This window comes from Notothenia rossii, assembly GCF_949606895.1.
Source record: "Notothenia rossii genome assembly, contig: scaffold_120, whole genome shotgun sequence".
NCBI lineage: Eukaryota > Metazoa > Chordata > Actinopteri > Perciformes > Nototheniidae > Notothenia > Notothenia rossii.
In genome coordinates this window covers 70,969-96,463 of record NW_027639886.1, presented here as the reverse complement: position 1 = coordinate 96,463, position 25,495 = coordinate 70,969, and the positions used below count along the sequence as shown (strand labels likewise).

At 40.5% G+C, this 25,495-nt stretch overlaps 1 protein-coding gene across 1 annotated transcript in view; it reads right to left on the bottom strand.

Moving 5' to 3' along the window:
* Nucleotides 1-22,619, bottom strand: part of heatr3 (HEAT repeat containing 3) — a 33,048-nt gene extending 10,429 nt beyond the window's left edge. The window contains exons 1-10 of the mRNA XM_079695520.1: nt 22,319-22,619; nt 21,325-21,497; nt 20,492-20,579; nt 17,473-17,570; nt 17,092-17,201; nt 14,114-14,254; nt 12,151-12,431; nt 8,168-8,258; nt 5,838-5,992; nt 4,504-4,586 (exon numbers count right to left, since the gene is read on the bottom strand). Of these exons, the coding sequence (XP_079551646.1) occupies nt 4,504-4,586; nt 5,838-5,992; nt 8,168-8,258; nt 12,151-12,431; nt 14,114-14,254; nt 17,092-17,201; nt 17,473-17,570; nt 20,492-20,579; nt 21,325-21,497; nt 22,319-22,459 (1,361 nt within the window). The 5' untranslated portion in view covers nt 22,460-22,619. The remainder of the gene's footprint in view (nt 1-4,503; nt 4,587-5,837; nt 5,993-8,167; nt 8,259-12,150; nt 12,432-14,113; nt 14,255-17,091; nt 17,202-17,472; nt 17,571-20,491; nt 20,580-21,324; nt 21,498-22,318) is intronic.
* Between the last annotated feature and the right edge of the window lie 2,876 nt (nt 22,620-25,495).

Below are 25,495 nucleotides of genomic sequence, written 5' to 3'. Positions count from 1 at the left end.
TTAGATGTAGCTTGAGGTTGTTTTAGGCATGTGGAAACTAATAATGAAGACAATAAAGATGAAAACTTGATACAAAAATACATATATTATTAAATTAACTAAACATATTGTTTACAAAATTAACATCGCTTTTTATTTAAATTAAATAAATAATATTTCACATAAAAAGAAACAACAAAGTTTTAACAAATCGTATTAAATAATCTGATGACAGAACTGTAAACAGAATAGCTGAAACTTTAACAAAATAAAGAGTAACTCTGTTTCCTCTAATCCTTAACCCATGTTTGTATCATTGAGTTAACTCCGTCTGTTGCAGCTCGCATACATAACACCTCACGTGGAAACGTTACTCGTGGATGGGGCTACAGAGCTACTCGAAAGACAGTCGAACCCGGTATTCCTCCGTCTGGATGTGGTGCACTTTTGCTAAATGTTTAGACAAATTGCTCGTGTTACCGCCCTTACATGCTAAACTCTCTTGGCAACGAGCATTGTCCACCTCAAGACGGGTAACATTTAACCACACCTTGGAGCGCTTCTCTCCGCCATCCCCGCCGTGTGTTGCTGCATGTAGCAGCCGCGTGTGTGTAAACTGCCCCGCCCCCTCGCACACAGACAGGGGAGAGAGAGATCTCGTCTCGATTGGAAAGATCGAAAATACACCGACCATTTGTTTGTCTTTTTGCATGTTAGAAACGAGTTGGCGACACTAAGACTGCGAGATAATGTTTGTGTAGCAATAATACATGACCTTTCTCTTTCTCAACTCGCTACTCGGAGGGAAGTCGCTGTCATATGCCTTGTGAACGCTCCGATAACGCCTCTCCACGTTACCTTTCTTTGGCAGAGCGACGCTTGCTTTACAAATAAGGCAAATAACCTTTGAATGTGACATCACAAACAAAACATTCTTCCTCCCATTCTGGGTGGAAGTGGTTTGTCTTTAGCTTTTTGCTCGGTCCCGCACTCATTTTGTTGTTTGTCTCTTGTTTGCCTCTTAATTTGAGTTTTCCCGGCACTTGACTGATTTTGTATTGCTTTGCATTCTGGGTTAACAGACTGGAAAGCGATAGGTCGCTTTTTCTGTCAATCAAGTAAACTCCTGAATTAAGTGGCAGGGGAATGACTCGCGATCTACCAGCATTGCCCGGTCGACCGCGGTTGACGTACTGGGCACCTCTGATCCAGAGGAAACGATGGCTGATGTTAAGGCATATATACAAATGTTTACTGGACATATTTTTCTACATTATCAGCTACGTTTAGATGTTTTTCTTTTCATTTGAATTGGTTATGCTTATTTTGCACTCAAGTTCTTAGAATGAATCCGTCAATTAAAATTGGGTGCATTACGAAACATTTCACTTGCACTGCACCACCTTGGTTTTCTAAGCAGTATACGCAAACAACCATTATAAGCAACCTGGAGCTTCTGGAGGCTCGCGTTCTTAAACTTGACCCACAAGGGGGCAGTACAAAGAGGAGTACAACAAGCTCTAACGGTGCGTCCACACAGCAGCGTAGCGTTGAAGCTTGCCGGTGGGCGTGTCTGGCGTGCGACCAACAACCAATCACATGAATCTCCCGCCCCGGACACACAAGCACGCGGTTTGATTGGCTAGCGCTTGTACTGGCATATGATTTGATTGGCTGACGCTTCCGTCGAAGCTTGAAAAGTTGAAATATTCTCAACTTTCGAAGCAGGCAACGGAGGCAAAGCGACGGAACCACAATGCAGTTCGGCAAAGCCTGACGTCACCCCAATCAAAGTGAATGGGAAGCGTCTCCGTTGAAGCATGCAACGCTGCCGTGTGGACGTACCGTTAAGAGCCTTATCTGAACACCAAGAGAATTTTCTAGCCAACATGTTAGCTTGTGTATATAAGACACGCTGCTGTCTATACATGTCATCATCATCAGCCATGTCATCTGTAATGATGTGTCCCAGATACTTAGTTTTGCAGCAAACAGACAGCACCTGTCCTGACAGATAGAATGTTGGAAAACCAAGGTTCTTATCCCCTTTTGCTCTGCAGATCATTACAGCGCTCTTCTTAGCATTTTAACATCAAATTTGACACCATAATCAGAACATATATTCAGCAGCTGTTGAAATCCAGCACTGCTAGGAGAAACAATAGCCAGATCGTCGGCATACATAAGATGGTTTACAATCACATTACCGATCACACATCCGGTTTTACCGCCACTTAAATCATCCGATAGATCATTCATAAAGATATTAAAAAGGCATGTTGAGAGGAGCCCCCCCTGCCGGACTCCATTACTAACACCAAATGGCGCCGAGACTGCATCCCCCCCATTTTATCCGCATGCTCTGGTTGGCATACCAATAAGCCAGGATCCTAATTATACTGTTGGGCACACCCCTTTGTCTCAATTTTAAAAACAGTTTATGATGGTTAACTCAGTCAAAAGCCTTTTAGAGGCATCAATGAAACCAATCAGAAAAGTGGAATTCTGTCTTCTATATGTTTTTACCATTTCCTTCAAAGCATAGATGCATAGCTCAGTACCATGCTTAGCCTTGAAGCCAAACTGGTTATCTGAGGGAAATAAATAAGAACATAATCTGTCCAACAAAATTCTTTCCAGGATTTTGGATAAGACACTGTCTAGAGCAATTGGTCTATAATTATCCAAGCTCCCTACCTTGCCCGCTTTGTCCTTAAAGGTCCCATGACATGCTTTTCCGGTTATTACCCATCCCCTTGTGTGTTATGAAGGTTTTTCTGCATGTAAACGCAGGAGCTTCAACAAGGCGTGTAGGACAGAGAGTGAATGCACATACTATACAGAGATGCTGTATGAGAAACCAATGTGAGTTTGGAAAATGTAACAATTTAAATCTATTCTAGTAGACCTCAACAATGGAATTATGATCAGTAGAAATGGCCATGACATGGGACCTTTAATGACAAGCCCCAAAGTAAGAGTCAACATGGAGTCATGAGGCCGGTAAAACAAATGGCAAGAAGAACTGCAACCTTCGAGCTTGCCAGTTTATATTGTGATATCATTCGTTATTAAGATATGAAATGATCTACTTTGTGATAGAGGATTTTTGACATATTGAGCTAACTGTTCTCATAGTTGAGTGATGATTCATTTACCCTCCCAAAATGTCTTTAAGTATTTAAATCACATCAATGGGTTTTAAAGCGCAATTATTTAGTTATGTTTATTTTAAAATCAAGGCTAAAATCCTTGCTTTTCTGTATGCCATCTAAGAATATGTTATTATTACACTTTTGCAGTAATTTATGTAATTCCAATGTTCATTTTGTATTATATCTAACCCTTTTTTTTTTTTCGTTCATCTGTTTTGTGTTAATGCTTATCTAGAGCACTTTGAATAGCATAATATCTGAAATGTGATATATAAATGAACTATACTTAACCTTATACAAACTATTTATCTATTGAACTAAAAAACATGTTTTTATACCATGGTATATTTCGTTACCAAGTTTTTGAAATTACCTGTTGATATTGACCTAACTGTGGTTCAGTGATAACTTTCATTCAAGAGCCACAAATCCCTTACACTTCCAACAAGTACCAGATTAAAAAGGCATAACATTTCCAACTCAGAAACCTTAAAGGTCCCATGTCATGCTTTTCTGGTTATTACCCGTCCCCTTGTGTGTTATGAAGGTTTTATGTAAACGGTCTGCAGAGTCAAAAACCCTCAAAGTACACCCTGTAGCGAGTAAAACTCTAACACAGAAAATACCTCCCCAAAACGCCTCGTTGGAGATACGTCACTGTCCATTTCATTCTTCCGGGTACGCATGATGTTAACCGTACCCGGAACCAAATGGACCAATCCGTGGAGCCGTTACGTTACGTCCGCGGAGCCGTTACGTTAAGCTCCCCCCGCTGATTGGTCCAAATTGACCAATCCACGGACTTCCTCACACACACACTCAGTGCAGGCAGCTCTGCTGATCTCTCCTCCCTGGCTGCAGGCTGATAACAGACAGTTGGGATCGCGGCAAAATTCTCTCTGCAGACCCATTCTCTCTGCAGACCCATTCTCACAGCATTTATCAACCTTTCTCTGACTCAATATCAAGCCACACTTATTGTTTTTACTTCGGCTGTGACTTTGTGTGTGCTCAGGGTGAGTTTGGCTGTGTTTCGCTGTCGCTAAACAAGGAAACCACACCTCCACGGAGCTCAGCGCGATTCACAACGTCCCGACCAATCAGAGCACACTGTGCTCACAGGGAGGGTGGGGGCTGGAGCTACTTGAGCTACAACGAGCCGTTAAAGGCAGAGAGTGAAATTCAGTGAATACACATACTATACAGAGATGCTGTATGAGAAACCAATGTGAGTTTGGAAAATTGCACAATATAAATCTATTCTAGTAGACCTCAACAATGGAATTATGATCCGTGGAAATGGCCATGACATGGGACCTTTAAACCTTGTTTTAAAGTTAAAAATAATTATGAGAAGTGAGAGGATTACTTTTTGATCATGCCTTTCCAGGATGAGTTCTGACGGCACACATCCATAGCTTCCTTTCTAGGGATCTCCGTCTTTTTAAGGACCTGGAAAGGGGGGAAAAAGATATTACATCATAATACAATTTAATGCGGTTTCATAATAAAAAATCTCCCTAATTGCACAGTTAAGTAATTCGACCTGTCAGCCTCAGGGAGAAGTGTTCGCTGCACGATTAAAACCATATTTTGAGGTTTTTAAATGACAGTATGATTACATTCACACAGGGTATATGCAGGAATCCTGAAGTCACATGTAAGACCTTTTAAGACCCTTTCCATACGTTTTAAGACCTCATCGCCACTTTGAGTTCTAACCGGTTACCTTGGCGACACACTTTACCTCACATTGACTATATGCAGTATGGATTGTAAGATAGCACAACTAAACAGCTTGTGATAATTCTGTATCATAATTCAGATAGAACAAAGCACAAGAGAATGAATTGTGTGACGAACCCAATGCAAGGTTTATTAGAAAAAGCAACCATTAGAAAGTTTGATTTAGGCATTGTTCCCAAGAGACAAAACAAAAAACGATATATATGTTAACACTTTTGTCGTTCTTAATATAGACTACATTTAGGGTCGATATGTGTTGACATTACTTTAAAATAGCAGATCACTGTGAGCGGATATAGTTCGGCTTAGTGAACGTGTGGTCTCTTCCTTGGAGGAGCAGCATCGGTCATATGGCTTTAGAAAATGGAGGAGGATCTAGTTCTGGACGTGTTTTCTATCCTGAGAGAAACTATCATCACAAAGACTTAAAAGTGCATTCGTTGGATTAGATCGACAAATATTGTGCTTGGTACCAATACTGAAAAACATAGGAAGTAAATATATAAAGAAGGAGGTTTTGTACTCAACGAAACTTCAAATCTTCAAACTTGGAGCGTTATTTCTGCTAAAAACAGAAGTCATTTGGAAACAGTTTACGGACGCGTTTTCTATCCTGATTTTAATGTCAGAGAGAAACTTTCCTCTCAAAGACTGAAAAGCGCATTTGTTGGAGCAGATCGACAGATATTGTACTTTTATCTCCGTGGGTGGATGATTCTACTCGCTCTACAGCTGTCTGATTGAGCGGTGAATCTCATTCATACTAAGTGTGAGAGCAGCCGTCTTCAGCTTGGTACCAATACTGAAAAAACATACTAAGTAAATACATTCAAAAGGAAAGATACAATGCTTCTCCAACAGAGGTTTTGTACTCTTCAAAACATCAAAATGGAGCGTTTTTGCTGCTAAAAACCGACGCTATTTGGACACAGGCCCGAATTGATCAAATATATTTGCCTTTTCTGGGATGTTGTGGTTGATCAAAGCGCCGTGAATCTCCGCTGATAAACACAGAGGAGACATGAGATTGGAGACTCCGTCACAAAGACCGTCCGGACCCTGGTCGCTCTCATCGCTGCTCGACTCCTCCTCCCACTCATCGTCTGAGGGGTCTGAAGAGAAAGGCAGCCATAGAATTGATAAATGAAACAAAAAGGCACATATAGGCACTTAATTGGGGTTGGCATAATGACCTCTGACGATAAACACATAAAAGTGCAACGAATTGCAAAAAACAAACGGCACTTTTAGACACTCAATAGGGCAACATGGTCTTTAGTATCATTCATTCATTATTATGCAGTAAAACCTTTTATAATATCACAAAATCTATTTACTAGGGCTGTCAAACGATTAAAAATTTTAGTCAGATTAATCACAGCTTAAAAATTAACTAATCATGATTAATCACCATTCGAACTATGTCCAAAATATGCCATTTCTTTATTTATATTGTTGTGGGAATGGAAAGATAAATGAAAGAAGGCGGATATATCCATTTAACATACAGTATGTATGAATGTTTATTATAACATTGTTCTGTGTGTCAAAATGAAAGACAGCCCACACACCTATCAATCATCAAACCGTGGGGTCTTATTTCATTACGTGTTGATTTCTATCAGCACGTAATGTTGTATCGATGTATAGAGATGTACTACAGCAACCGTATTCTCCGTCAGGACTTCCTGCAACAACACCACGCCGTTATCGTGATTCTGATTGGCAAGAAGACATTATCAAAGATGTTCTATTGAGAAGACGATCACTACGTGACAAAAGTTTTCAAAACCGTTTCTAGTCTTCAGTATTTCCAGACAAGTGGCTACTGAAATCAATCTTACTAACTGCTGTCTGTGTAATTTACTCGGCGCGAGTTGGCGGACTTTAGTTTGCTTACTTTAACATCATTTTTCATGGTGGGGCTAAGGTGGGGCTAAGCCATTTCTTGGTATGGCTGTAGCCTACCCCAGCGCTGCCACTGATGGGATGTATGGGGCGGGCCATTATGCACATGCGTTAAATGCGTTAAATATTTTAACGCAATTAATTCAAAAAATTAATTACCGCCGTTAACGCGTTAATTTTGACAGCATTAATATTTACATGTTTTCATTATAATGTTGTATATGTTTTTTTGAAGAACACATACAACCATACAATAATAACATTTAATCTCCACCTTTCTATCCCCCCTCCCTAAGACCTAAACCCCTGCCATCCCTACCTTAAAAATACATAAAGGTGCAAGTTTTATTTTTTGTATTACTGCCGAATTGTATTCCATTCTATTGCTATGTAAATACTGCTATATTTTTTATTATTTCTAATATTATTTTATGTTATTACATGGCTTAGTTGAATACTCGATTCTGATTGGTCAATTCAGAACACGTGGCACGTTGTTAATCCAGAACAGAAAGACCGCTGTCAAGGATTTATTGACCGTTGTTAAGGACGCTCACATCTGCAGAAATAAGTCTGGTCGATTTAACTGTATACAGTTTGGCCGAAAAGCAAACTGAACTGGGACAAGAAAACAGCGGAGAAGTAATTGGCAGAAACCCTCCTTTTTACGCAGGGGTCCAGACATCGACATCAAACGGCAAAACATATTCAGTTGCCAGTTCCTTTGGCATCAGGGCAGGGATATCTAGATGCTTTCCAAGGTTTGACATCATGAATTGTGCTACTTTTAAAGAAAGCAACGATGTTTTCAAATCTGTAATCAAAAAGCTCCGCCTTCCTGCCGTTGCTACGTTAGTTCAAACGGTAACAACGGACTATTTTTCTTAGCGGATGCATGTCATTTTAAATCAATAATACCCTACTATTTTTTAAATCAATAAAAACATTTTCTAAATCTGTAAAAGCATTTCAATTAATATTGGGAGTCTTATCGTTACTTTGTTGAGAATGTGGCCATGTAATAAGCGGGATAATGTGCAGCGAGGCGGTCATTATGGGGAACAGAACCCCCGTCGGGCTCCTGATCAGCCTGTCGGGTGTAATGACCGCCTCGCTGCACATTATCCCTTACTTATTTGTTATGTATGCACCATGACATCAAGTCAAATTCCTCGTATGTGTAAACTTACCTGGTAATAAACCTGTTTCTGGTTACCCAGAATTCCATAGTGTAATTGTCTAATCAAAATATATCGATATATATCTTGCAGAGTCGATATACCGCCCAGCACTCGGATGAACTCTTCCCTCGCTATGATATCCTCAGCAGGGACAGGATAATGGGGGGTGGGGGGTGGTCAGCGCTGTGTCTCACTCACCATCAGAGCAGCACATGTTGACGATGATCTCTAAAGACGTCTGCTGGGCCGTCAGCAGCGCCGTGGCCTCCCTCAGCTCTGCCTGCTGCCTCTGGAACAAGAGAGAGAGTCAGCATCAAAACACTCATCGTTAGCTCCCAGTCTGAAGGGAGAGATCTATCTCTCTACAGATGAACTCAAACACAGTCATGTCCTTTTCTTTAACTGTGATGCAAGGGAAGGGACACCTGCATTGGGGTGTCACAGATCAAGGAAACATTAAGAGAAAGATTAGAAATTATATATTTTATTTGCAGTGTGTGCTGGGTTTTTATTTTTGGAAGAAATTATTTATCTTTTAAATCACTTCTCTTGGATTTTGATTGTTTTAGGACAACTGTTTAATTGTATTTCTTTATTTTTGCATCCACAGAGTTCTCCAGCAGTGGCTCAGTCAGTAGGGGGGGGGCTTGGACTGTGAGCCGTAGGGTCGCCGGTTCAAGTCCCCGAACAGATCTAAATATGGAGTGTGGACTGCTACTTGGAGAGGTCCCAGTTCACCTCCTGGGCCCTGCCTTGGTGCCCTTGAGCAAGGCACCGGACATCTTTAATAGTGTGTTCAGGGTTTTGTGTGAGTGTCTAACAGTGACAACTAAAAAGCACTTCTCAAAACGTGTTCAAAAAAATATATTTTATTCATTTAAGAACTCTTAGACTAGTAGTAAGGTCAAATACTTTATAGAGGACTTTATTCTGCTGTATGGTATTGAATTCTACGTACCGTTTTCATCTCGTTACTTGCTTAGTACTGTGTTTTAATTGCACCATTATGTCATTTTATAGCACTATTTTAAGTCTTTTTTTATTGTTGGAAGGGATTTTTTGCATTTTTTATCCTTGCAATGTTTTTGAATCAAAGCAAAAATCTTTCTTACATTATTAAGAAAATAATTATAATTGTAGTTATTAAAGCTACACAAGTGAAACCACAGCCTGGATGGACATGACCCCGCTGTATAACCTAAAGTATAACAGGGGATTTTCTTCGTCCCCATCATGTCAGCCCTGGTCTCGGGCTCTGGCTGGGACGGGGGGGACAGCTCTGTCTCACAGAGGTTGAGTCTGGGGGACGTCAGAGAGCCTGAAGCTCCCAGCTGAACCCTAAACTCCCCCCCCCCCCCCCCCCCCAAAAAAAAAACCCTACAGTCTGTCTGCTCTGTCAGTGCGGATAACTTTTCAGGATGACTCATACTTTTCACCTGGCGTAAACAAAAATAACTGCTTTGTCGCCACAAACACACGTCAGTTCACGTTCTGTATATTTACAGAAATGAAAACCGGGGTAAACTCCTTATGGAGCCATTGGTAAATCATTTTTGGACATTAACCTGTTAAACCCCTGTTTTTCAGGCCTCAGGCTCGAAAATGACATTCCCAGAACAAATGACCATATCTTCACTTCTAAAAGGGTTAAATTAATAATCTTCTTTCTCAAAGCAATGATAAACCTGTGAGTTGGATGTAGAAAAGTCAGAATCAATATAGAATTGTTTTATTGTAAAGTAAATTCAGATTGAACATAGTAAAGAAATATAAATTATAGTGTCCGTCCAAAAATAAAAACATTACTTAAAGTGAAAACCACCCTTGAATGATGGGATCGGAGCCTAAAAGCTTTAGGAATCCAAACTATAACATATAATAAGTATCCTGTATCAAGATTGATGCAAAACAAGTGACATTTGACCTTTTTAGAGAGGTTTAGCAAAAAAAAACACCTTTGGGGTCATTTGGGTGGATTTGCCGTTTCTCTGGAACCCATTGGTCGATGTTGGTGATTGACACCTCTTTTTAACCGTAAAGGCCCAGATACACCGGCCAGTCACCTGAGAAGTCGCCGACGCCGACACCAACTGTTGCGTGGCCGGACTCTCCTGCGTATTTGCCGACTTCGCGCACTGGAACACACCGCAAATCCGAGCCGAGCACGTATGAAATGCGCATACGTGAGTGGCAATAACTCTCCTTACCAGCAGGTGGCGGTAGTGAGTATTCGTCATTCAAAAGAGGCAACAACCGGAAGACAGAGAAGAAGAACAGACTCCGTGATATAAACAAACAACAAATAGCGTATTTTCTTTCCATTTTCACTCTCGTCCATTGAAAACATGAACGAACAGGAGCAGGACGAACGGGAGGTACGGGGTAACGGGAGCTAGCAGCCCTTGGACTCACGCTTAAATCATTTGTTTACCTCCCTCACTTCCGTTCACGCTTCTCATGCACTGATTCGCTAGCTGAACAGCCAATCAGTGTTATCCCTTTGTCCGACTTCCGGTGGTGTTCTCGACGCCGATTCAACAAGAAAAGGCGTCAGGTCGGCAGAAAAGACCCGACGGTGCGACGCACACCACTCCGAATAGGGCGTGCCCACGCTCATGTTCGGCCTGACTCCCATTAACTGCCGATTTCGGGCCGGTGTATCTGGGCCTTTAGAGCCAATAGAATCGAAGGGAAAGTTCCACATACACGATACCATTGACAAGTGAGAACTATGCGCACGCAGTCGAAAGCGATGTTATGCTCTGAAAACTGAAACATAGGCTCAAACTAGTAAATATGAAGATGGATTATCAGGAATCATTTCAAAGTGACAGACACATTGGATTAACCATTGGATTAACCTTCAGCAGCGTTTATCGTTTTGATGCCATTGAACACAACCTGTTGATCAGAAAAGCTAAGATAAGAAGCTTCCTCCGTGAAGCTACGTGCTGTGATGTCTGTTTTCGCTTCCCCTGTCACGAGTTCGGATCGCTCAGTGATGATAATAATATTTCTGGAATCTGTGGAATCTCAGCTTGCTAATCGATATCTTGCAGATACGATAAGTAATAAGGGTATTTAAGCTGTGAGTTCTGTGCTAAGTGCGATAGCATTTCTTCGCTCAGGGCTCATTTAAACGCTTCTTATGAGACTTGTGTTTTGTTTCGGTAAAAATGGTTCGTATCGTCAGTTAGCTGAGTTTCTTCCCGTTAAGTGAGTATGGAACATTAATAGTTTCATAAATGTTAAGAAGCCCTGAGACAAAGTTTCGTGAAAACAAAGGCATGGGGCTTAACAGGTTAAACAATGTGGTGTGTTATTTTGCTTTCGGTGTAGTTTGACTTTTTTCTCATCTACTCTGCACAGAATAATATATTTGATGGTGTTTAGTTTTTGTCTTTATCTGACAGTGCAGATAACTTTTCAGGATGACACATACGACACCTTTTCCCCTGGCGTAAACTGGACCCTCAAAAATAACTGCTTTGTCGCCAAAAAACACAGACGTCAGTTCCCGCCACATCGTATATTTCCAGAAATAGTGGAAGAAAAAAAACTGCTTATCAAGAGCCTTAGTCATTTGTTTTTGTCAAATATGTCAATTTAAAAAAGAAAACACTTAAAATGGTTAACCTATTTAAAGTGAATGTACTTGCAGGATTCTGAAATGTGTATTTACTTTAAAGACACCATTTATTGTCAGCTTAATCAAATGTTATGCAAAGTTGTTACAAATTGAACTGGTGTCCTTGAACAAATCTGGACTCCATGATCTTTCCTGAAACAATACATTACGTTTGGTCCGGGGGTTAAACTCCTTATTTAATTTTAGGATTGCATATTCTGGTATTTTATTTGTCTTTCGTGGATGTTCTTGTTTATTTCCTTATAATAAAAATGTATGCATGAAGAGGTAAACAAATAGCATCACATGTAGAGAATTATATGGAATACCGGTTCAAAGCAGTCTTCAATGTTTACTTCAGATTAGCTCCACGTCAGAAATGAGCATGCTTGTCATATGTGTATCTCCGTAGAGGCTGAATCATCATGTTAATCACATAGCTATCATGTGCCTAAAACAGTCCTGATGATGTCATGTACTCAGCTACAGTTGGGATACCTTTGTTATCGTGTGGACTCTCATATTGGAAGAGTACATTCAAGTCACTACTTACAGGTAGAAGGTCGGAGAAGTCGTTGTCTGCAGCAATCCCGTTCTTCGTGTGTTTGGGCTCCTCCTCCTCGATCATCTCCTCCTCCTCTCCTCCGGCAGCCTGCTGCTCGCTCTCGGCTGCAGCGTCGGTGTTCCTCTGACTGAGCTCCTCTGCTCCTCTCAGCTCAGGGATCAGCGTTCCTGCGTCCAGATCCAGGCTCTGAGAGAGAGTGGAGACCACGGCGTTCAGAGCCTGAGCCTGACGGGCCGACGGTAGACTGCTCTTCAGGTTCCACAGAGTGCCTGAGACACAGCAGGGGAGAGAGAGGAGACATTCGAATTAGAAATCCACAAAAGGATAAATAAGTATGGTCAGGAAAATGTACTTTAAGTTTAAGGAGAAGAAGTACTCGTGGCAGAACAAAACTCTGAAATATGTTACAAATATTACAAAAAGAAAAGCAGCAATTCTTCACATTCAAAAAGCTGGAACTGTGAGATGTTTTTTCAAAAAGAATTACTTTAACTTTTCTTTACTTAACTATTACTTTACTAAATACTTAGAAAAATATACCCACTCATTGTTTAACATGCAACAATATAATGTTGAATAGTTGAATCTACATCAAAGGATCATATTTTAGAAAGTTGTACTAAGTGTTGTGTTTAAAAATCAGAATTTAAAATCCAATCCAACTTTATTTATATAGCACTTTAAAACCTCCAGACTGTACGGAGAGATACACAACATATAAAATCACACAGCTCAGCTCACAAAACAAACAAATAAGTATAAAATCACATAAAAGATACGAACACAAAACAAACCAGAATAAACGTAACAATTACAAAATAAAAACAACCATATAGTAAAAATGTGCTGAACCACTGAAAGCAACAATCTACTTATTTACGAATGCTAAGGAGAAAAGGTGGGTTTTAAGACGGGATTTAAAATAACAACTAACTACATTTGTATAAGAAAAAAGAAGGAAGTTAAGTTAAAAGAACAATATATCCTCTTTGAATATTAGCAGGGTATAAGTCTGAAGCGGCACTATACTCAAATGAAGCACAAATACCTAAAATGAGTACTTGAGTTAACTGTACTTTCCAACACTGATTTTGTTTACTAAGAGTGCATTCACACCTAATAGTCCGTTCTCTGGTGCGCACCAGACGACAGTTTGTTACATCGTTTCATTTTTCAGAAGGTTCAGTTTGTGTTCACATAAAACTCAAACGGACTATAAACTTTAAACACAAGTCATGTGCACGGAAATGCTGTTCAACCATTGGTCAGACATTAAGGGGGTAAAAACGTAAATCCCGGCAATTTCTACCAGAGCCTCCGCCATGGAGCATCGGCACTTTCGGCAGGTGATTCTCATGCTGCTGTTAATCTGGAGATCAACAGACTCTAACGGCCCGCGCATATGATTATATCATCAGACAACGTCCGTTAAAAAACATTCTAACACATATAATGAGACGTTCTGCAGAAAGGAGGGCGTTTCACCGACGACAGGTGTTCTGACTTTTATGTAGCTGACGGAGAATTTTTACTGTTACGACACTGTTCAACACTTCATTCTGTTTTCACTCTTTAACTAAACAACCGCGGATGTCTTGAAAGAGTCTTTCGCTAAAGATTTTGAAGACATCCGCGTTCTTGTGACACGTAAATACTGCGCTTCCTATGTTTTGGTGCGGACTGCGTTCACACCAGCAATGAACCGCTCCAGAGTTCGCAAGCAAGCGCTCCGAGACCACCTTTTTTAGCGGACCAGAGTCCGGTTGTTTAGTTCACTTCAGAGGTCTCGGACTGTGTTCACACCGACCCAAATGAACCGCATCACCAAGCGGCTAAACGCACCAGGGTTCGATTCAACCGGACTATACAAGGCAGGTGTGAACGCACCGTAAGGTGTCATGTGGACTATTGATACTATTCATGTATTCACTAATACTCAGGGATGTGGTACCTGCAGCCAGGGTCCTGAGCAGTGTGTGGGCCATGTCTGTCTCAGGCGTCAGCAGCACGCTCTCCACGACTCTCAGCACGGCGCTGTTGGTGCTCCGCAGCAGCTCGGGGTTATCCTCCGTCACCGTGTGCAGGCAGTGGGCTGGACACACAGAGAAAGGACAGAGTCACCAAGTGTTTCAGGACTAGGGATGCCAGTGATTATTCGATTATTCGAATATTCGTTACAGTCTCCATAATCGAATATTATTTTTAAAAATCGATTTTATTTATATATATATTTTTTTTTTTTCTGGCTTAGTTTCAACCAAAATATAGACTAATGCTAATAATAGTAATACTATTAATAATTGTAAATGGCCATTGGTCACACCACCAGTTTGTTTTACTGTAAACTTGGAGGAAGCCTGCGTGCAGAGCAGACGCACGCTACACACCCCCCCTCTCCCTCACACGTGCAACTAAAGATGAACAAAGCGGCAGGTAAAAAGAGTTCCTTTTATTCGCCAGGGCTGCCGAATAATCGATTTTGATCATGGTCAGTTTCTGGCAACTCTATTCAGTACACTACAGAAACACATTGAGGAAGAGGTCAGGCTGGCCACGGACCTTGCCTACTAACAATGGGACTAATTTCTTCCGAAGGTTATTCTAAAATGTTATGGCATGTATCTAAACTGCAGAATTGCCAGACTTGCGTTCTTTCAATGATAAATCCCATTGTCTTTGTACATTGAAATTGTGTGCAAGCTGATCATGATTACTAATTAAATGGCCTGAAAATACAAATAAAATGGTAATGCATTTAGTTCATGGGCGTCGCAGCCATAGCTTCCTACGCCCATGGTTTAGTTAAAAGTTAAGAATTGGTGTGCAACACTGACTCCAATCATTTGAAAACCTTCAGATAGTGAAAACCAAACGAGCATCAGTAATAGATATAAAACCACTAAAGACAAAAAGAGGAGTGTTAAAAGCCCATTGGCCTTTGTTTAATAATCACGATTAGTAATTAGTATAAATATATAACTGCTTTTACCTTAGAACAGATCCTAAATAAGAACCGATGGAGAACGTCAGAGTCTAATTTAACGGTAAATGAGAGTTGTTGGTGAATGAGAGTCAATGGTATCAACATGTATTTGCGTGTCGAGGCCCAGTGTCTGCACAGTAATGGCTATTATAAGACATTAGTAATGTTTTGATGTCAATGACCGTTCACACGTCTCCAGTCATTTCTGGGAGTGGAAGCTGCTTTCACACTCGGTCACTGCAACAACAAGTTTTACCACATTTTGCATAACGTCTATAAATAATCTCATGTGCAATGTTTGGCAGAGAGAAAGGAATTTGTAATGGGGACTTTTGTTTTTGTTTGCATTTGTTTTTGCATGAGTGTTTGTCTTTAAAGCGTGTTGAGCCCAGCCCTGCTTACATACATGTACCCATTAGTCTGCACTGCTGTGTGTCTTTGCCGCATTGTGGCCTGCTGTCTATCGCAGGAAAGAGGAGGTGTGTTGCAGCACCCACATGTATGCGTCCTCTAGTCCGTGCACAAGACACAAGGGGGCCGACACATAAAGACGTGTTAAATAGCACCATTAGAGGACAACATCTCCACAGGGAACCTTTAAAAGGATCTAAATGTCAGTACAGCTTGGAGGTATGTGCACTTTATGAACCTGGACAGTGACTAGGGATGAGTACCGAGCCCCGGTATTAAACGGGCCCAGGGGCTGAATTATTAAAGGCTGTGGTACCGTTAAGCTCCAACGTTATCGGTCTTCTTATCGGTACTGGAGACATGTAAAAAAATATATGTCATATCTTCTGCTAAACAAACATTATCTCCCAGTCTTAGTTTCGCCAACTCCGTTTCTAACATGCAAAAAGACAAACAAATGCGTCTATGGTCGGTGTATTTTCGATCTTTCCAATCCAGACGAGATCTCTCCCATCTGTGTGCGAGGGGGCGGGGTGGTTTACACACACACGCAGCTGCTACATGCAGCAACACACTGCGGAGATGGTGGAGAGAACACACTCCGAGGTGAGGTTACCCGTCTCGATGCTCGTTACCAAAAGTGCAAAGAGTTTAGCATGTAAGGGCGGTAACACGAGCAATTTGTCTAAACATTTAGCAACAGTGCACCACATCCAGACGGAGGAATGCACCGGGTTCCACTGTCTTTCTAGTAGCTCTGTAGCCCCATCCACGAGTAACATTTCCACGTCAGGTGGTATGTATGCTAGCAGAAACACACAGAGTTAACTCATTATACAAACATGGGTTAATGATTAGAGGTAACTGAGTTATTTATTTTGTTAAAGTTTCCGCTATTCTGTTTCCAGTTCTGTCATCACATTATTTAATACGATTTGTTAAAACATTGTTGTTTCTTTTGATGTGAAATATTATTTATTTAATAAAAACAATTTTTTTAAAGGAACCGATAAGAATACCGTTAAAAGGCCGGATCGATAAGCGGTATTGATAAAACTAGTAGTACCGTTACAACCTTAACGATACCCATCCCTAGCAGTGACTTTATGTCCTTTTGTGATATTTGGATAAAAGTTGAGGTTCCTCATGAATAACACATCCTGCTGTCAATCAATCAATCAATCTATTAAAATAACCTAATATCAGTATTTACAAATGTCTCAGTTGGATTTTCAGAATGAGCAGCATCCTAAGACCCATGGAGCACACAAGGAAGAAAAGACCCTAAAAAGACCCAATCCATGGGGGAGAACACGGATAAGACCTTAAAAAGAGCAACTGAGGAGGGATCCCTCTCCCAGGATGGTTAGACAAGCATCAGATGTTGTGTGTCCAGAATAAAAAACATCATAAAATTACAACAAAGACAATCCATATGACCAAAACAATGATGGAACAAATCAGAACAAGATGGATCCGGGGGGGGGGGGGGGGGGACGACGACTACAAATGAACGGTACTTTAATGAGACGTACCCGCAGATATGGCCAGCTCCATGTTGTGTTGGTGTGTCTCCAGACACTGCACCACCATGTCCAGGAGACCCGCTTTGTTGAAGACAGACAGAGACTGGCTGCTGCTCTCACTAGAAAAAACAACACAAGAGGAAAGACAGACATAAGATGGGTAAGAAATGAGAAATGAGACATAGTGTATTATATTTGTGTGAATAATGATGGATAATGGGTCAAAAGCTGGATAGTGACTAAGATGAAGTAAAAATGCAATGTTCTGGCCTGGGGTAGAAGGTACAGTGCAGCGCCCGGGAGAGATTCTGCATGCAGCTAGAGTTGTAGCGCGTCCAAAGCCATTGTGCATGCTCGGTAAAAGGTTAAAAACACAACCCCTTGTCTTACCACAGATTCCACAAAAGGTTGACGGCCTCGTTGGCCACGTCCTCCGCTGCATTCTTCTTCTCTTTCAGCACAGCGGCGCTCTCAAATCCTGCACAGCTCTGAAAAGAAAACAAAGTCTGTGCTGCAGATCACAACAAAACCACGGGTCCAACAGCTCCATCGATCAGCCTCACATGTGCAAAGTGTTAACGCTCCATGATGAAAATATAGGTCATTATAATACTGTAGGCATCACATATTTAAGTCTTGGATGAACTGAGGACAAAAATGTTGCCTTACAATCATATGGTAATATTGTTTTTAATCCACCAGAGCTTCAATATTGTCACTAACGTTGATACTGATCATTAATACCACATTGTATCTCTTTAGATGTGTGTTTACTTTGCTACTGTTGTTGTTTTTAATTACAGAAAAAAAAAAGTTATTGAATTTCATCATATTTCATTGATATTTGAATATGATATGTGACCTGCTCCATCGAAATCAGTCGCATTGAGCCGAAGACACATTTTGAGTTGTACGCTGTTGGAAAGAGGAGATTCCTAGCTTTCTAATGATATCACGATTGTTTTTGTTCTCCAAATATTAAGCAAAATATGTCACATTATATAATGACTGTCACCGAGTCATCATTTTGAGAAAAAGGCCTTCAAAGTTTCCTCTTCTCTGGAATCCATCGATCTGATTGGTTAATAGCAAATGATCAAAATACTACGGAGGGAAGATATTTTCATTTGGATTACTGGTCTGGGGGAAGCTCGCGAGTGTGTGTGTGTGTGTGTGTGTGTGTGTGTGTGTGTGTGTGTGTGCGTGTGTGTGTGTATACATGTTTGTGTGTATACATGTGTGTGTGTATACATGTGTGTGTGTGTGTGTATACATGTGTGTATACATGTGTGTGTGTGTGTATGTATGTGTGTGTGTGTGTGTATGTTTGTATGTGTGTGTATACATGTGTGTGTGTGTGTGTGTGTGTGTGTGTGTGTGTGTGTGTGTGTGTGTGTGTGTGTGTGTGTGTGTGTGTGTGTGTGTGTGTGTGTGTGTGTGTGTGTGTGTGTATACGTGTGTGTGTGTGTGTGTGTGTGTGTGTGTATGTATGTATACATGTGTGTGTGTATACATGTGTGTATGTGTGTATACATGTGTGTGTGTGTGTGTGTATGTATACATGTGTGTGTGTATACATGTGTGTGTGTGTGTGTGTGTGTGTGTGTGTGTGTATACATGTGTGTGTGTGTGTGTGTCTGTATTGTGTTTGTTTCCCGGGAAAACCCTAATGAGAAACACCGGCTGTTGTTACGCCTGCTGTGATGTCAAGTTACTCCGTTCTCTGCTTGTAATTATGCCGTTACAAGCTTCAAAGTTGTATTTATCATCTGAATTTACCGAAACAAGTTTAATATTCTGAAAGCCAAGACTTTGTTTATTTGAAAATCAGATGAAAACAAACTCTAACGGACCCTGCCGTGTTATCTATGATTACAATACGCCTTGCATTCATAATGTCAGCCGGAGGGAGGGGGGGCGGCGCTGCGGAAGAGCCCAGTGCGAGTGAGAGCTGTCTTCTTCCCTTTAAAAGCTTAAAGAATGTATTTATCGTTTGATTTGGGAAATAAAAGTTTCATATTCTGAAAGCCAAGACTTTGTTTATTTAAAATCAAACAAAACACCCGAACCCCGAAAAACTTTCTTTTTTTTTACACAAATCCACGTTTATTTTGAAATGAGCCGTTGCGACTTCAAACTGATTTCGATAGAGCGGGTCACAGATACAACCTTTATTGAGGAAATCATTGTTTGTAACATCAGTTCTGATCGTAACCAACAAATATGAATTGTTCTCATCATTTCACAGTTTACATTTAAAAAACTGAAATGTTTAATTATTTTCTGTATATTAAATGCCATGGGGAATTTCAGTCTGGGGTATGCCAATGGTAAGCAACAGCAAAGATGTTGATGCACTGCATTTAAAATACAGAGCTGCAACGCCCCTAGTGGAAACCAAACAAATAGCACGTCATCTTCTCCATATCCAAACATGAAAGAAATGCCACTATATGTGTTTGACAATCTGGTAAAAAATGTAATTTAAAACCAGGACTTTAATTTGAAAATCTCTAAGATGATATAGCAATGTTTTGTATGCTGCAATGGTTGCATACACATTGGTTAACAATAATATAGACTTATTATAAAGAGCTGAGGTTGAAATATGTAAAAGCATCCCTTTCAAAATGTAACCTACACGCTTTAAGACGGACCTATCAGAGACCATCAGATTATTCCATCGTTATGTTCTATCTTTTTATCTCATTCCTGCAACTTATTTGCATAATTTTGTCTATTGCACTTCTTTTTTTTTTTAATTAAGGTCCCATGTCAAGTTTTTCTGGTTATCACCCGTCCCCTTGTGTGTTATGAAGGTTTGTCTGCATGTAAACGGTCTGCAGAGTCACAAACCCTCAAAGTACACTCTGTAGCGACTAAAACTCTAACACAGAGAAGACCTGTCTGTGCTGCCCCAGAACGCCTCGTTGGACATTTCTCTTTTTCCATTGTTTACTTCTTGGGTATAGTGACGTAACGTCCGCGGAGCCGTTACGTTCCGACCAATCCACACAAAACTCCCAGCCAGGCTACACATGCTATACAGAGATGCTGTATGAGAAACCAATGTGAGTTTGGAAAATTGCACAATATACATTTATTCTAGTAGACCTCAACAATGGAATTATGATCAGTAGAAATGGCCGTGACATGGGACCTTAAAAGTAAATTGTATGTTGCATATGTTCATAGACAGAACGAGCCTGTAGCTATTGTGCAAAGGACAAATAAAGCCGTTGAATATTTTGAGTCCAACGCTGGTCAATAAGTGTGAGTGTGGGTGCAGAAATTCACAGTAAAAAAATAACCCCATGTGCTGAGTATATGGCGGCAACAGCTGCTGAGGAGGAGGAGGAGGAGGAGGAGGAGGAGGAGGAGGAGGAGAAGAGCTGAAGCAGCGTCTCACCTCTCGGAGCAGCGCTGTCAGAGGAGTCATGACGTCGTGCTTCACCATGTCCTCACACACCTCCTGACCGCCGCATGCACTCAGATTCCTGTCAGGGAGAGACACACACACTCAGAGAGAGACACACTCAGGGAGAGACACACACTCAGGGAGTGACACATACACTCATGGTTCAGGGGGAGAGTTGGTTTGTGTTCAGGCGTGTGTGTTGGTGTAAGACAGAGAGGGAGAGGGAGAGCTGGGGGCGGTACGATGAGCAAGCGTCTCATTGAAATATCCAGGGAAGTCGTTCTGACTTAAGGTCAACTGGAGGACAGGAGACAGGAAGCTCTCTGATACAAAAACAAGGGATGACTATGAATCAGGATCTGAAATCCTTTTATCCGTCCCACAGAGGGGGGATATTACATTGTTAGAGCATTAATGGTATAGATAGAGACTACAAGTAACCACTATTAAATATCTTCAAACACAGAAACGCTTCTGCTGTCGCTGCTGGTTATTTGCTGTCTGTCTGCTGTGTCAGAGCCTCAGGTTGTTGTTGTTGTTGGCCCTGTTCCCCAACATCCTCCCAAACTATGTGCAATATATACCCAGCTGCTACTAATAAAGGTATTCTGATTCTGATGTTGTCATTCTTTTCATTAATTGTTATTAAGCTCAATAGTAATACATTAAAAAACAAAATTGACTGGGACCACTCTCTTTTATCTGGGACACAACATCTTCCTGCAAACGCTTCTGCTGTCGCTGCTAGTTATTTGCTTTCTGTCTGTTGTGTCCGAGCCTCAGGTTGTTGTTGTGGTTGTTTCCTAACATCCTCCTCTCCTCACCTGAGCGCCCCGGCGGCGGTCTCCCTCACAGCCAGGCTGCGGTCCAGCAGCATGGGGCCGAGGCGCCGCACGGCGTCCCGCTGCAGGAGGCCCGGGATGCTCTGGCTCTGCTGCACCACCCGGGAGATGCTGGCACACGCAAACTCCCTCACATCTGCACTGGGACTCTGCAGCTGGGGACACATGTTTCAAAAGATTAACATACGTTTATTTAGACGGAAAAAATGTAAGTTCTTAGCAAAAATGTGTAACAACAAAAGCCTAAATGTGAGTCTTAAGAGGGAAATCACACAAGTGTAATCTAACAGAAAATGAAAGCACAATGTAATTTAAATGCAGCAAAATATTGTTTAAATGCACCGACAGCATATTTTAATATCTTTTGTTTTGTTTTCGGAAAAACTTGGTTATACACTTTTTTTTTAACATTTGCACAATTGTAGTTCTGATGCTTTTTTCTTTTTAACTCTAGTGTCTATTTTGGTAGATGGAAACAGCACAAACATGTTTTAACAGGAAGCTGACATAGATGTTTACTAAAAGTATTTGAGTTAAGCCCATGAAGGATTCTCTGCCTGTTTTACTGAAAGGTCTGCATGCATGACAAGTGACAACCATGCAAGGATGTAACATAACTAAACAGCTGAACTAACAGTTATTTCAAGAGGTGGGAAGTAACTAAGTACATTTACTCAAGTACTGTACTTAACTTTTTATATAATAGTGTTCTATTACCTTCGTCCCAATGTATACTGTAACAACGTATATTTCCCCTTTGTATGACGAGAACATGAATTCTGATTGTAAACATCTAAAATATAAAACAAACCTTATTTAATTATACCTTTACTACAAGCATTTGAGTTAAACCCATGAAGGATTCTCTCACTGTTTGGTGTTACTGAAGTGTCTGCATGCATGACCACAATGCAATGATTAAACATTAAGAAACTGATAAGCAGAGTATTTTTGAGTGATATATGAATGATCATACTTTCTCCAGGAGCTCCGCAGCTGGACAGTCGTCCTCCACGGGATCCTCTGCCTCTTCCCCCGCCTCCTGCACCGCGTTCACCGGCAGCCCGACCGCGTTGAACTGCGGACGTTTAAACTTCGTGGTTTTACTTTTACCCATTTCAGTCCTTGTGAGAGCACGACCTGCGTATGTAATGTTGTTTCAGTCCCACTTGTTGGTAATTTAGAGACACAATATCAAACACAAAACACAGTTACAGCTTGGTGGAGGCCATGTGGAAGATGTGCCGTGAAGTGGTTGTTGCTAACAGAAAGCCGAGAAGCTGTCGCAAAAACAAAAACCAACCCTACGCAACATCGCAAACGTAAATCCATAGCAACAGGTGATTCTATATAATAATAATAATAATAATAATGAAAATCTTAATAATTATAACAATAATGATAATAAATTATAATAATATAACGCAGTTCATAAACATAAGAGGAATAACAATACTAAAATTGTTTTTTTTAAGATTTAAATTAAATACATTTTACGTAATTATATTGTTCAGATGTATTTATTAGGATAAAACCTAAATTAAATACATTTTAAAAAATCCCTATTTCTTATGTAATCCTATTATTCTGAATTTATTTATAAGAATTAAAACCAATTCAAATAAAGGTAAACATTAAAATCAGTATATTTTAAGTTATGCTATTATTTACATTAAATAAAAGGATTAAACCCCAATAAAAATAAATACAAATGTTAAAAAACATGTTGTCATTGTTTCTTACCTATCCTACCTTGAATATGTTTTGTATTTATTTACTAGCAGATACTGCATATATCAAATATACATTTCTTCTGGGACAGTAAAGTCTGATCTTATCTTATCCATATTTGCAGCATACATCCATAAAAACTGCAGCAGCATCAAAACATTTATTGGTTTTGAAATCCAAATAAATCCCATACGCAGGTTTTTCATTAAATACGACAACACCAAAAAGGGAGGCAGTTTCACACCTGAAATATTTATTTGGTAAATAACTTTAAAAATAGAAACAATTAATTAAAATACATGCTCAACATTAGAAACAGAAATTAACACATCTGAGCGTTCATCTGCAGTCAGCACAGCGACAGTGTTTAAAAGGCAAAATCAGGTCATTTCTTCTTTCCTCCAAACGCATGATGAAGCGCCTCAGTGCTGCCAAAGGACTAAAGACACAGAGTGATCAGCGGATAGAAACAGAGACATCGGACGCCACACTCCAGCTCACGGTTACTGGATGTTTGGTCGTGGCTTGAGTATAAGTTTCCCCGTCTGTAAGAAGAAGAAATAGCTGTTAAAACTTGCAAACATATATGTCGTCAGAGCACACTACTAAAGTAAATTACAAACAACTAACAAAGAAGGAGCTGGGTAATACTCCCGGAAAAACTCGCAGAATCTCCAAGATAAAAGTCTTGAATTGACAAAAGAAAAAACTTGAACATTTTCTGAGACTCAAATTGGAAAATAGTGGGTTTATTTGTCAAGGAACCACATCTTACAATGTTAGTTTTTTCTTGTGAATTTGATACTTTCATCTCAAAGGAATTCTGGGATTTATGATTTTGTAATCTCATAATTATCCAAGTTGTGTCTCTTAAATACATGATTTAAATATTGTATTTTATGAAGTAAAAATCCTTGAAGTGGACCTATCATTTTAGGCAATAGCATAGGTCTCAGATATATACAAATATATAAAAAACATGTCTATGAAGTGTTTTGCTCAAAATACCAAACAGATCACCCATTCTAGCCATGCCTCATATCCCTCTATTTCACTTCCTGTTTCTAAAGTGCTGATTTGGGGTATAAAGCTTTAAAAAATAATAAAATTGATTTAAAAAAAAGAGGACGGGCTGAGCTCATGCGGGACCCGGCAGCTACTGTCTAAACCAGGGGTTTTCAAAGTGTGGGTAGATGAGCCTCCCCTCAGAGAACATAAGAACAGCCGCGCCCCCCCTCCCAATTATTATTGCTATTATTATTATTATTATTATTATTATTATTATTGTTGTTGTTGCTATAATGCAGGGGTATTCAATTGCATTTCAAAGAGGTCCAGTAAGAGAAAATGTAATTAAATGCTCTGTTTTCGCTGTCTACCGTCCGCCATTTGAAATGACCGTTTCTCTCCTCTTGTCGTGTCTCTGTGTGTGTTTGAATCTATCGTGCTGACTGCACCGATTTGATTGGCTGAGTAGCGTCACCTCCTTAAAACATTAAACAATAACTTTTTTAAACCTTTTTATTTTTATGTTTTAAACATATTGTATAAAACTCCCCCACTACTTGGACTATTCCTTGCACCCGTCTAGAATAGCCTGAATGGTCTCAACCATATTGCATCAGTAACGTGCACTTGTTATTATAACAAGATCGAAAGGACAATGGTAGCGATCGGAAAATTGAGTGTTGTTCAGTTTGTGTGTTGTGGAACATGCGTGTCCGTGCATGAAAATATACCACACACCCAATTACAATTGCATGTTCAATTCACTACCCTGGAAGTTAATACAGTTGTTAAAGTTGGAACAGCCTGTGGACAGCCGTTCTTCCTTGCATGTCAGTCGCCGACACCTTCTTACAGAGGACAGGCACATCTAGCTGCAGCACGACCCGTATATTTTCGCACGCCGTGTTCTCAAGACATATTTTTTTTAACATTTTCAACATGGTGGATAAATCCTTATATGCTCCCGGCAACACACTGAACGTCAACGTTGCCTCCTTATTACACTCACCCCTACTTTAGTGGGAACAATGAGTCTGCGTCTTTGATGCACACAGGAATAAACGCAGATCATCCTCTGGCTGCAGCCTTGACCGGTACTTGCTTTTGATCCAAGTCAATGCGGAAAACCTGCACTCACACAGGTAGGTGAAGGTGAAGGGAATGAGCACTTTTACAGCCTTTTGGCGAGGTGGGGGAACTCGGTCTCCACAGACAGCCACAAGTGGGCAAGTGTCACTTTACTCATCTTTTTCTCGTTCTTTTGTGTCTCACGCTGCGCCTCCCCTGAAGCTCTCTGGCGCCCCCCAGGGGAGGCGCACCTCGCACTTTGAAAACCGCTGCTCTAAACTAATACTGAAGTGATGAAACGCCATATCATGGATTATCAAGGATTATCTCTGAAACAGTATGGAGC